Source organism: Labeo rohita, chromosome 2, assembly GCF_022985175.1.
Source record: "Labeo rohita strain BAU-BD-2019 chromosome 2, IGBB_LRoh.1.0, whole genome shotgun sequence".
Classification (NCBI taxonomy): domain Eukaryota; kingdom Metazoa; phylum Chordata; class Actinopteri; order Cypriniformes; family Cyprinidae; genus Labeo; species Labeo rohita.
In genome coordinates this window covers 17,312,462-17,326,954 of record NC_066870.1, presented here as the reverse complement: position 1 = coordinate 17,326,954, position 14,493 = coordinate 17,312,462, and the positions used below count along the sequence as shown (strand labels likewise).

Below are 14,493 nucleotides of genomic sequence, written 5' to 3'. Positions count from 1 at the left end.
TATATATATATATATATATATATATTTATTTATATATATATAAATAGTAATCTTGAAAAATTTTAACATAACATAATGAAACCTTATATTTCTATTAAAATACTTTATAAATAAATAAATAAATAAATAAATAAATCTCCATAATAACCTTATTTAAATTGCAAAATATTTATACTATATAGTAGCATCTGACTAAAAGAAAAAATACATCATATTTTGCATAATAAAACTAAAGCTTTTTTTTTTACGATTGTTTGCATTGTGACTTACTTATGACAATAAGGCACATTCTTGTGAATAAATAAATAGACAATTTTATGATGTAGGCCGAAAATGAGCTTCCCCTATTTGACAGACCAGTAGCCGCCACTGGTTACAAAAGCTTTTTATTTCAGATAAACGCTGATCTTTGGATCTTTCTGTTCATCAAAGAATCCTAAAAATAATGTACTCAACTGTTTTAAATATTGATAATAATACTAAAAATAAATGTTTCCTAAACAGCAAATCAGCACATTAGAATGATTTCCAAGGATCATGTGACACTGAAGATTGGAGTAATGATGCTGAAATTGAGCTTCAATCACAGAAAAAAATTACATTTTAAAATATATTCAAATAGAAAGCAGTTATTTTAAATAGTAAAAATATCTCTCAATATTACTGCTTTTGCTTGGTGAGCAGACTTCTTTTAAAAAAAAAAACTTTTAACTAGTAGTTAAAATTGGGTAGTTAAAGTTTTATTGGCAAACAACATTGATTATATATTGTTTGTAATTAATTCACTTTTGTGAATTATAATAAATAAACAACATTTTAAAAAAAGAACATTATAACGCTTGATGGATTTAGAAGCAAACCCACAAATTTGGTTGGATCATGGCCTGTGCAACAGGTTTTTAAGAGATAGTTCATCCAATTACTCACCCTCTTGTCTTTCCAAACCTGTAAGAACTTCGGAACACAAATTAAGATATTGTTAATGAAATCCGAGAGCTTTCTGATCCTGCATGGACAGCAACAACTGACACATTCAAGGCCCAGAAAGGACATCCATAAAATAGTCCATCAGTGGTACAACTGTAATGTCATCTGTAGTTATGAAGCTAATTTTTGTGTGCAAAGAAAATAAAACTTACAGTTTTGTAACGACATGAGGGTGAGTAATTAATGACAGAATTTTCATGTCTGGGTGAACTAACCCTTTAAGGCAAAGCCTTGACAAAATGTATAAAGCAGTTTGCATGTTTGATCCTTTTGGGCTCAGAACGCAAGCCAGTTATGCTTTTACTCACCTTGCTATGAAATTACAGATGGTACTCTAATAAAATATCTATATTTATTAATTTCTGTTGGTTTATAAATGATATTCATGGCATAATGAAGAGTGACAGAGTGATTCAAATGTTGTTAGGTGAAGTTGTACTGCGTCAATGACACGCTCCTCCTGAATGATGACGCACGCTTAGAGCAAATGCTCCTCATCATAGTCCATGCATGCAGCTCGACTGAGATCTCACAATCCCGAAACAACCTCCCTTCAGCATCCTGCGAGAAAAACCTCTGTGAGACCTACTGCGAGCCGACTGGAGGCGGAGGCGCCCTGCTATTATTTATTTAGGCAAATCTCTAAGCGTTACCTTACGGAAAGACTTAGCATGGGAAGACTAAACATATTGCCTCAAAAAACACAGCAATGATCGCTGGATTTAATAGGTTAATTCGCGGATCTTCAGCGGCGAGAGGCATCTGAGAGGACAGGTGAGGTTTCATCGTTTCTTCTTGGTCATTGCGCAGGTGGTTTTTAAATAGAGATATCCGATTTGGCTTCTAAGCAATGGCCGTATTGTTTCATATTAAAAGATATATTAGGTATTAAAGCTAAATGATCATGTATGTTTGGTATGAATAACAGGAGGGGCGTGAGCACATTCAATGCTGTAGTACTAGACACAGCGTGCCTTCTGCTTCATTCATAAAATCAGTATCAGGAGTGAAATCGGTTTCTCTCTGCCAGATGTCACTCACAAACGACAGCTTCATCCGCTGCTTTTTGCGTCATGTGACATCATCAAAGCAGGCGTCATTATTGACCACGTACTCAAAATAGCTGGTAGGGGACGGCGGGGCTAGTTGTCACACTTTTTATTCTCAGAGTCAGTTCTTGTAGATACATAATTATTGGCAGCAAAAATCCTCTCAGGAGAAGAAAGCAAATGTATAAAGTAGCCTAAAACAATTCTGAAACACAAAACAATTATGAAACAGCAAAAAGGTAACATACAACAATATAAAACCATTGTGTTGACCAAAAGATACTGTTGTTAATAAATTGTGTAAATTTAAAACAGAAGTAACAACTTGCCCGAGGCTGACATTTATGAAAAACAGCCTTGTCCTTGTTCACAAAAACAACTAAACAAACTAAATGTGACCCTGGAACACAAAACCAGACATAAGCGTCAATTTTTTAAAATTATACATCACCTGAAAGCTGAATTAATATCTGTAGGAGAGTACAATATTTGGCTAAGATAGAACTATTTTAAAATCTGGAAATTGAGGGTGCAGAAAAAATTGCCTTTAAAGTTGTCCAAATAAACTTCATAGCAATGCATTTTACTAATCAAAAATTAAATTTGGATATATTTGCAGTAGGAGATTTACAAAATATCTTCATGAAACATAATCTTTACTTAATATTCATACTTAATGGTTTTTGGCACGATATTTTGACCCATACAATGTATTGTTGGCTATTGCTACAAATATACCCGTATTACTTATGACTGGTTTTGTGGTCCAGGGTCACAAACATGATTATTACCATGGAAAACCACATAGAGAAAAACACATTTGTGGACTTTTGAATCAGAACTTACTTATTTACCTGCTTGTAAATGCTTATAAATTTGTTGAGTTTGATTATATATATACAGTTGCATGCAAAAGTTTTGGAACCCCTTGCAGAACCTGTAAAAATGTGAATAATTTTAACAAAATGAGAGAGATCATACAAAAAGCATGTTATTTTTTATTTGGTACTGTCCTGTGTAAGATATTTTACATAAAATATATTTACACATACTCTACAAGACAAAAAATAGCTGAAATTATTTAAATAACCCCCTTCAAAAGTTTGAGAACCTCTGGTTCTTAATACTGTGTGTGGTTACCTGGATGATCTATGACTTTTTTTTTTGTTTTGTGATGGTTGTTCATGAGTCCCTTGTTTGTTCTGAACAGTTAAACTGAGCACTGTTCTTCAGAAAAATCCTCCAGGCCCTGCAGACTCTTCTGCAGAAACACGATGCATTAAGAATTTGAAGATCAAGGTAAATTGTACTTAATTTGTCTTCCGGGAAACATGCAAGTATCTTCTGTTGCTTCCGAAGGGCAGTACTAAATGGAAAAATATATGTATTTCAACAAAATAAGAAAAAATTTTACCTTTTCATCCTGTTCAAAAGTTTTCACCCCCCGGCTCTTAATGCGTTGTGTTTCCTTCTGGAGCATCAGTGAATGTTTAAACCTTTTTTTAATAGTTGCGTTTGAGTCCCTCACTTGTCCTTAGTGTGTAAAGATGGATCTCAAAATCATACAGTCACTGCTGGAATGTAAAAGATGCTGGAAAACTGAAAAATCTGCAGGACCTGGATGATTTTTCTGAAGAACAGTGCTCAGTTTATATATATAAATGTAATGTTTGTTTGTTTTTTCCAAAGACATTAATACATTTATTTAACAAAAACTTGTTTCAACTCAGCTTTGGCATCACAAGAATAAATGCCATTTTAAAACAGAGATTATTTAAGAATTGTTACATACAGTTATTTTGAATACTACCTTTCTAACCTGCATATAGAATTAAAAAGCATTTAATATGAACTAATCTTTGTAAAGCAAATAATATGAACTAATCTTTGTAAAGAAACAGTTTGCCTTAGGTTTTATGCTGTGGTAAAGTCAGTGTGAGTAATGTTCATCGATCCAGATCCAAAAATACTTACAGAACACCAGGACGCTTATATGTCATATTGCTTGAGAAGTCTCTGTGAAATTTCTGTCAGTTTAAAAGCATTGCATGAGATACTAAGCTGTGCATCTTTTTTTAACATCCAGGAGCTACTCATCAGCTAGTATTATAAGAAAATGGATGATTCACCATCAAAGCATCTTCTTGGCTCCAAGAAAAGAGTCAAAATCCACCCAAACACAGTGACTGTCAAATACGCCACTCACTTTCCCCAGCCTGGAGATGAGGGCTATGATGACGCTCCATCTTTTGAAGACTTCGGCTCATTTGTCGAAGAGACCTCAGACAGGAAGCACCTCACTGACAGCAAGTCGGGCAGGACTTTTTTCAGTGCGCTCGACAGTCGGTCCAAAGCAGCTGGGGACCAAAAGGAGAAAGGGGTCGGAGGTCAGCTGCAGAGCTTCGGGGAGGCCTCCGTGTTCGCCTCACGCATGACGTGGGCCGCTCTGTTCGGGGCAGCTCTGGCCCACGGCTGCGTGGCTCTAATCACACGCCTGGCTGCCGACCGCTCTAGGGTGCCGTCGTTGGAGCTTCTCTTTATCCGCTCCGTCATTCAAGTGTTGTCCATCGGGGTGGTGTTTTATTACCAGGAGCCTCCCTTTGGGCCTCCAGGCTACAGACTGCGTCTTTTCTTCTATGGTGTGTGCAATGTCATCTCTATCACATGTGCGTATACCTCCTTTGCTATTGTCCCACCTAGCAATGGCACCATCATGTGGAGAGCCACCACGACGGTCTTTAGTGCCATACTGGCGTTTTTACTCATCGATGAGCGGCTGGGAATGACAGACGTGGTGACGGTTGTCAGTAGCGTCTTCGGCCTCTGCTTGGTCATGATTCCCAACATCGTAGGCGAGCACCGATCTCTTGGTTTCTGGAAGGAGGCCTTCGGGTACACCATGACGGTGATGGCGGGGTTAATGGCGGCCCTGTCCATGATCATATACCGTGCTATCAAAGAGAGGGTGAGCATGTGGACTGCGCTTTTCACCTTCGGCTGGACCGGAACGGTGTGGGGAGTGTCCACAATGTTCATCCTGCAGGAGCCCATCATTCCACTGGACGGAGAGACGTGGGGGTATCTAATCGGCATCTGCGTCTGCTCCACTGTGGCGTTCCTTGGTGTCTACTACGCCCTCAACAAGTTCCATCCTGCACTGGTCAGCACCGTTCAGCATATGGAGATTGTTGTGGCTATGCTTCTGCAGCTGATTGTGCTCCACATGGTTCCCTCTGTGTATGACATCATCGGGGGTCTCATCATCATCATCAGTGTTGTCGTGCTGACGGCCGTAAAGCTTTACTGGGTGGGCAAGAGCAAAAGACAGGAGTATGAAGAGATCCTCGACTCACCGATAAAGTGATCGAAGTTGTTGTTTTATAAAAATGTTTGTTGAGTTTGGTTTTTCAGGCCTTGAATTAATGATACTCACACTCTTAAAAACAAAGGATCATTATGGGCATCTATGGTTCCATGAAGAACCTTTAAAGTCTGTGTAAAACAGTTTAGAGAATTGTTTTTAAACATTATAAATGTTAGAAATGTATTGCTGAAGATGCGTTACAAAGACTGTAAACTATGTAGTACTGAATTGTGAATTCAGACCGTCACATGGCCCCTCCTCTAAAACTATAACTAGAGTGCATTAGCATCAGTGGTTGGCCCACTCAAGCGCAGGTTACTGTAATTACCATTAGTTACAACAGCCTACAGTTTGCTAGCTAGCTATGCCTTCATCGAGTAAATGCATCAGGGTTGCCAGGTTTTTACAATAAAACCTGCCCAATTGCTACTCAAAACCAGACCAAAGCTAGCCCAATCACATTTTGAGGGGGATCCCCCGTTAATAATCGCGTTCCGTTTTTTTGTTTGGGTTCCCCTGGTAAATTTGTATTTCAGGGACTTAATATGACATTGTTGGGGTCGCTTCAACCTGCAGAAATCAAAAACAACCCGTGGCAACAGTGTTAAAGTAGCCCAAATGAACATATGCACTGAGCGTTCTTTAGAACTTCCGCATAATGATAAGCCAGCTCATAAACATCCGGTGAAGCTCATTTTACACGTGCTATATATAAGTGGAGACTCTTGTGAGAGTACTCTCCTGCCTCGTTCTTATCAGAAACTGAGAAAAATAATAACTGCAACATCGTAAATAATGATAGCAACATGAACGTTCAGTTTCATGTTATTTAACAACATATAAAGAGCCTGGAAATCCCCGAAGGATACCTAGACACATAGTTGCACATTTAAATACTGACAGCTAAACACTATCAAACTGTTTAGACTAATTTTAGGTAACTAACGATGCTTCTCTTCAACGACATCTTAATAGTATTCTTGATAATCAATAACTTTCCTTCACAGTCATGAACACATTTTTAAAATCATGTAATATTTTAAAGCCTTTATTGTTTTTCAACTCCACAGCTGTGTAGTAAAATGCACTTCAAAGATTCACTTTTCATTAATAAGGACGAGATGAAAATGTCTTTTCACGGAAAACGACTTTTTAAGATGAAAATTATATGGAATTACCCTTATAACCAGGAAATGGCAGTAGAGGATCACTCATTGGCTGCAGCTGCCACCTCGAGATGGGTATAACTGCAGCCTGGAGATCTCCAAATAGGGGCGGGAACTCCAAAATAGGGCGTGGCTTCCTTCCATTGACAGACAGGCACTTGACACGCATGCACAAATTTTTCCACCAATCCACTTTAGCGCAAACTCCGCCCCACAGCTGATTCTAAAGGTTTTATTGGTTGTGTCAATCACAATGTTGATTTCCTATACTATGTTACAAACAATGCTAACCCTTAAACCTACCCCACACCTGACTCTAACCTTAAATAAGTGAAATTGACTACACAACGGGATTGGCGCTGAATAGCACGGTGGATAAACAGTTAATAAAATTATGCGATATAAGATCGCCGGGTCGTTCCGTAACTCCCCAACCAGACCTCACTGGACAATGGGACCTTTTTAGTTACACTCAGCATCACTACATCCTCCTACCCTGCGAATTTCAAGTCCCGGGATGCCCCTGTTTCTTAATACAAAGCGATAGAGTAAAACCTTTCCCCTGCGCTGCGCTGTGACGGCTCGTGGGGGATTCCCGTTTATATCATTAAGCAGAGGTTCTAACTCCAGTCCGAACACCTCTGACCACGAGCTTTGGGCTCTGCTCTCACTGAGCATATTTAGCTTTATTTTAAAACAAATAGAAACAATGTTTAATTTATGAAGTTTTATTTTGAAACGTAAGTCAATAACAATTGGCTGAAGCCAGAGCCAATGGTGAAAGCGAGACTCTGGCCCATTTTGGAGGTTCTGCCCACTTTTGGAGTTCCTGCCTTCATTTGGAGATCTCCGGTCTGCAGTTATACATACTTGGCCAACTCCCTAGTTTTTTCAGTCCAGCTTTCGATTTATTATAAAATTACTAGTATAACAAATTTTAGTACTTTTACGGCATATGAATCAATATAAATTTGAAATATTTTATATTTAATTTAATAACTACATCTTTTAAGTTTATAGCTTATAGCTATTAAATAGCCTATATTCAACCAACACAAACTTGTTACTTCTGTAGTTTTCTTACTCTGAATTTAGTTTGAATCATTTAATCCACAGCTCTGTTTTTGACATCGGCTTGTCAGACATTTCGTTCGGTTATTACTATCAATCATAGCAATGACTCACGCATATTAAGCGGATTTACTTGCATAATTTTTTACACTCGCATTTGTCATTCTTGAAACAGTATACATGGACGTTTTGTCCTCTTGGACAAAGAAAACTTTTCTTTGAATTGTGAATGGATTATGTAGAAAAAACGAGCAAAGGACACACCTATTACGGCACAGCGCAGTTGACCGGAAATTACTGAGCTGGCTTGTCTAAAACAAGGAAGTAATCCGTGCATATATTCAATTGCACTGAAAACCGCAGCCTTGGCAACACTGAAATGCATATTACCTATTGTAAATCCAATTAAGCTGCTAGAGGGAGCATCGGGTTGTAGCAGTATTTGACTGCTGAGAGAGGCAACAGCCTTCCCACAAGTGGGCGTGACTTCCGCACTGACAGCGGACACGCCCCCAGCTTTTGAGAGCAAAGAATACTGCTTATTTTTTCAAGATTTTGATAACTTATTTACTTGCCGTTTTTTTATCATTCAAATTTGACTGTGCGTTTAATAACAAATTTTTTCATGGTGTGACAAAATCAGGACAGGTCATATTTAAAGGTCCACTGAGGTGCTTTGAAACATGGCTTATTTTATGTGCTGACATAATTTCAACTGAAACAGGAAGACAGGGTGGGACCTATCCAGCAGCTCCGCCCACTTTTTTAAATAGCCAATAGCATTTCATTTATATCACAGCATGGGCCAGAGCCGTTGAGCTCGGTAAAGTCGCATTTGACAGCGTATGACAGCCACAACTTCATCCATATCGCATTATGTATATATAAAATAGTATTCAGTGTAGAATTCAAATGTGTCCAATACGTTTTGTGCTCTGCACCGATTAGCGCATATGATCCATTCTGTGTTATCATCTCTCTGGACCGGAACGGGATGTATGCATGCTGCGGTGATTTGTGTGATACAACGCAAAACCAGACTTCAATTGCCCCAGTGGAATCCATATTTACACTGTCTGAATCATTCCCTATCCCCTATATAGTGCACTATGTGCCATTTGCCATACAGAAAATACTATTTCTGCGAACAAGTGACTGGTTTCAGCTGCAGCTTCAGCGTGTATTTATAATGTAGGGGGGTGGGACGCGTCGGATTCTAGAAAGCATTTGATTGGACAGAAAGTTTGATGAGAAGCTGAAGTGCAGGGTGATGTGATCAAAATCATTGATTGTGAGAGACTGTACGTTTTGAATGCTTATATGTTCTAAAAGCGAATTTTGTCATTGGTTTGGAGCACACTAGCTTAGGCTAACATATTCATACTAAAAGCCAAAAAACTTTGGTTTTGATTTCATGGGGACTTTAATATTGCTTTACACAGACTTTAACATCTATGGAACCTTTCCATTGCACAAAAGGTTCTTTAGATTTTTAAAATGTTCTTTAAACTAGGAAAAAAAAATTAACGTGTTAGTTCACCCAAAAATGAAAATTCTATCATTACTCACCCTCATGTTTGTTGCAAACCCGTAAGACCTTCGTTCATCTTCAGAACACAAATTAAGATATTTTTGATGAAATCCAAGAGCTTTCTGACCCTCCATTCTGACCCTACCACATTCAAGGCCCAGAAAGATACCAAGAATGTCGACAAAATAGTCCATGTGACATCAGTGGTTCAATAGTAATTTTATGAAGCAATGAGAATACTTTTTGTGTGCAAAAACAAAACTAAAAACAAAACAAAAATAACAACTTTATTCAACAATTCTTCTCCTCTGCGTCACCCTAGTGGCATTTTGGAGAGTATCACGACGCATGCACATGCTTTCCTCATATGTAAACAATGCATGTTGCTGACGTAGAACACGCATGTGCCGTGCTTTGTTTACGTTTAGAGGAAAGCGCATGTATGCGTCGTGATACTCTTCAAAAAGCCGCTAAGGTAGCACAGAGGAGAAGTTGAATAGTCATTATTTTGTTTTCTATGCACACAAAATGTATTCTCGTAGCTTCATAAAAGTACGACTGAACCAATTTGATTTCATCAAACTTATCTTAATTTGTGTTCCGAAGGTTAGTAATTAATGACAGAATTAAAATTTTTGGGTGAACTATCCCTTTAAGAAAGGTTCTTTCTTTTTAAGAGTGCACCTGTGACCGAGGTTATTGTGAATGTTTGAGAAAAAGATCTATGTGGAGTTTATGTAAAGTTTATTCACTGATGAAGTGCCATTGTGAAATTGTCTTTGACTGTTGTATTATGTGAAGCTCAAAGAGGTTATTGATTCTTGTCATACATTATGAAGTAATTATTCATGTTTAGCTATGTCATATCATGTCTCATTAGGAAGTACATCCAAATAAATGTCTGTCCAGAAGAACTGCAATGACAAGAGATATTTTCATAAATATGTACTATTTTCCAAATTGACGTGGTCAAGAGTGCCCTCTGTTGGTATTTAGTGACTATACGGCCATGAGAAGTGAAGGAATAATTTTTGTCACAGCCTGATTAGCCTGAGTGAATCAAATCAGTTTTGGCAACAGTGATTCACGCTGATATCTGCCAGAGATTTTCTGTTGGCATATGATGTCATGATTTCCAGCTTATTGAGAAATATTGATGATGACTGCTGGAGCCATGTACGTATTCACTCCAGAGTTTTACTCAGAAACAAAAAAGTTTTAACCATTTTACTGTAATAATATGTTTTGGAAAGGCGTTCTCATATTTGAGGTTAAAGCCAAAATGTTGCATAGTCTGTGCAGCAGATCCAAATTATTTTAGAAAGTATGTAACTTTGCAAATGCATTGTAGAAACATTCATTTTCTGGGAATAAAAAAGCCAATGCGTGATCCATCCAAACATAAGATTGTTCATTTAATAATAATGTCACTTTTTTTTCAGAAACAGGAATGAAGTAACTTCACTCAAATCTGAGAATGTCCCTGTTGTGTCTTTTAAAAAATATATATATATATAACGATTAATAGTGTACTGTTTCAAACTGAAATATTTTCAAAGATTTGTTTTCTCTTTAATAAAAGCATGTATGAATTTCACTGTGTATTTTTATGAGAATCTAACACTTTTTATTAAGCTATGAAAAGAAAAAATCCTCAAGCACATTAGTTTGTTCTTGTTTTGAAAGTTTATCCACCTTATTTTTGCCGTAAGAGTGGGTGCAGCCATTTATAAATTTTAGCTATTTTTACAGGTTTTTTAGCTGTACAAAACAGCTCATTTTGCTACTTGATATTGCAAATTGGTGTCTTTCCATATTATTAATGTATTAGGCTATCTTAATTTTGAACACACTGGTTTGTAGTGCAAACAGTTTTACTGTTTACTGCACATTGTTGTTGTTCTTGTTATTTCTAATGGCTGATGAACTGGATGGTCTCACCCATAGGCTTATTTCCGCTTCCAGGATTAGTCCACTTCCAGAACAAAAATTCACAGATAATGTACTCACCCCCTTGTCATCCAAGATGGTCTTTCTTTCTTCAGTCGTAAAGAAATTATGTTTTTTGAGGAAAATATTTCAGGATTTCTCTTCATGTAATGGAGTTCAATGGTGCCACCAAATTTGAACGTCCAAAATGCAGTTTATATGCAGCTTCAAAGGGCTCTAAACGATCCCAGTCGAGGAACGGTCTAATCTAGTGAAACGATAGGTTATTTAAAAAATTAAATAATAATAAAAAAGTATATAGGCTACTTTTTAAACACTCGTCTCCTCTAGCTTTGTGTGAACTGTTTTTTCCTGGTCATGACAGTTAGGGCACGTCTAAAAACTCCCATCTCATTTTCTCCTCCAACTTCAAAATCGTCCTACATCGCTGCAGAAGTCCCAACCCAGAGTTTACAACATGAGCATGTGAAGTAGATCAAACGCCCTTTACAAAAAACAGCGATTTTGAAGTTGGAGGAGAAAATGAGACGGGAGTTTTTAGACGTATCCCAACTGTCATGACCGGAAAAAAAAACAGTCGAATACCCAAGAAGGATGCAACGTTCATTCGTAAAGTTGCATCATTAAGTAAAGTTACTTCATAAGTAAAGTTAGCGCGTCACTGCAGCTGCCGTTAGAAGTCCCGGTTGCTATAGAAACAGTCAGCGTTCTGAGACGTGAGCTCAGTACTGCGCATGCGCACTGGCTGATCTAGCCTAAAAAAATAAGCTTTTTTAACGCTATTGGAGCATAAGAAACAGTATTTATGAGGCAGTTCTTGTTAGATTTCATTGGGGATTTCAAATATTAAGTTTAATCGTAAGTTCCCCATTCAAAGAAATAGGTGAAAGAGCTGCATTTGCCTTTCAAAGATGGCCGCCGAATGAAATAACTTGCCTTAAAGGGTCTTTGAAACAGTTCATGCAGAGCTAGGTTAAAAAGCAGCCTATATAAATTGTAATGTTTTTTTTTTTTAGAAAATAACCGGTCGTTTCGCTAGATAAGACCCTTATTCCTCGGCTGGGATCGTTTAGAGCCCTTTGAAACTGCATTTGATAGTTCAAATTTGGAGGCACCATAAAAGTCCTTTACATGGAGAGAAATCCTGAAATGTTTTCCTCAAAAAAAAAAAAATAAATAAATAAATAAATTTCTTTACGACTGAATAAAGAAAGACATGAACATCATGGATGACAAGGGGGTGAGTACACTATATTTTTTTTGTTCTGAAAGTGAATTTATTGTATAGAAAAAGATAGGACTTTTCCATAGTGTTCCAAGTGAATTTATACTTTAATAATGTTAATTTAACAATCATTTAAAACATAATAAAATGCATAAAGTGAAAATTAAATATTCCCATATTTACAACTTCTTTGAGTTTAATTTACCAATAAGCCAAAACACAAATGGCATGTGAACTGTATGACATCATCTCAGTGTGAAACCATGTCATCATAACAAACACTTAAACACATTCATGTCAGCATATAGAAATGTGTAGGCTTAGATTTGTGGTTTTCTGATATCATCAGCACAGGCCTGAAGTTCATCTCATAACGTCATGTGCAAGCATTTATTGCCTCCCTTGAGAAATAAGCAAGTCTAGATCAAGGACCTGTGACTATCAGTGTTGTTACCGCTGTTTAAAAGAAGGGCAGCCTGCTGGCTCGCTGAAATCTGAGTGTGTGCTGGAGTTCAGCTCTCCGACTGTAGAGAAGTGATTGCTCAAAGGCCTCATAAGTTGCAGATGTGGTCTCTTGCTCGGTGGACTTCTTCTCACAATATCACTCACAGATGGACTTTTAATTCTGAAGAGTTTGTTCACAGAGTTGCCTGATTCAAAAAACACATAGCTTGAAAACATATGCTCATCAGACAAACAGCTACATCTTGAAAGGATCCTCTGATGTGTTTGAACTTAGCAAAAGAATAATCCTTAGCACCGTGTGTACTATCTCATACCTATGCAAATATAATAACAAAAAAAAAATAACATTTTAATTTTATTTTATTATCAGGATCCTTCCAGGCATGCCAGATGATTTCTGGGTCTCCTAAAAAGAATCAGATCATGCAACTTTATGATCCAGGCAACTGAAGGAAGAAGTGAAACAGGATGTGTATGCCTGAAGTGAGTGGGTTTTGCTGTGAAGTGTCACATGTCATATATCTCGTGCATCTCAAGCTTTCTCTTTATAGCTTTGGATATTCCCAAGTTCTCACGTTCCTGAGCTCATTTCAGTCTGTTTTGTCCCATAAAGCAATGTCTCTATAAATGCAAGCCATTCCCTTCCTATCCCCGCTTTGTGAGACGTGTCTAACACTGCTTTTCAAAGCAGAAGTTTAGTGTTGTGAGGAAGGACGCCTGAGTCAGAGCACACATGGTTTGGTTTAAACTTGGCCTACCACATCGATTGGATGTTCCCGTTTTTTTCTGATAGTTTGTAATTTAGAAACTTTACACTCTTAAGTTTACTCGGCCTCATCAGTGTCAGACGTTGAAATGATGCAGCGGTCCAGGAGTTAACTGGGAACATTTGTTTTTATTGAGGTGGAGCCTAAGGACATATATATCATACTGTAACAGATAGATAAATTATGGTTATTTATCAGTTCGACACAAATTCCTTCTCATTTCATCAATGCTTACTGTACAGCTGATCGCTGCAAAGTGGTTTTTTTTTTTTTACACTGGTATGTTATTTATTGCTATATCAGCGTTATCATATTGGTCTGGCAGATCAGTTCTTGGCTAGAATAAGCTACATGCCGATCATCAAAAGTCTGGTTTGTTCGAGACTAGTTTGCAATTAGGGATAGATTTAGAGTTACATTTATGATTTAAAATAGAACAAGGTATTTATTTATTAGACTAAGATCGTGGAAAGAAAAATGTAATGTATTTCGTCACTTATCCTGTGTTTTTGGAAATGCAAATGGTAATGCAAATGTTTCTAAAAATATAATTTCAAAGTGATGGCTGTATATTGTAACAGATTTCTTAGAATGCTTGGCTGTTTGTTTGTTATCCCATTATTTATTTGCATGAAATCCACTCAAGCCCAGCACGTTGGCCCTCGTTTCCAGTGTAGGGCAGCTGCAGGCGTTTCCTGTAGTAAACAGCTGCCATGAATTTGTAGGTTTTGGATAGGTCACAAGCACTGAAGTGTTTGTGCTTTTATGTGAGCTCTGTTAACCTTCTTTTCAAGCTGCTACAGGAAAATTAAGTAAAAGTCAGGTTCGTTTTCAGGTGCTGTGATTGTTCAAGTTATCTCATTGTTGTCTAATCAGATGTGGCAGATAAAGTGAATGCTTTCAAAATTGAGAGATACT

At 37.4% G+C, this 14,493-nt stretch overlaps 1 protein-coding gene across 1 annotated transcript; it reads left to right on the top strand.

Annotated features, from left to right (window-relative positions):
* The first annotated feature begins 1,457 nt into the window (after positions 1-1,457).
* On the top strand, positions 1,458-10,765 carry slc35g2a (solute carrier family 35 member G2a). The gene is made up of 2 exons (XM_051094808.1): positions 1,458-1,761; positions 4,123-10,765. Exon 2 carries the CDS (start codon positions 4,153-4,155, stop codon positions 5,398-5,400), a length of 1,248 nt encoding a protein of 415 aa, XP_050950765.1. The 5' UTR covers positions 1,458-1,761; positions 4,123-4,152; the 3' UTR covers positions 5,401-10,765.
* Positions 10,766-14,493: the final 3,728 nt, after the last annotated feature.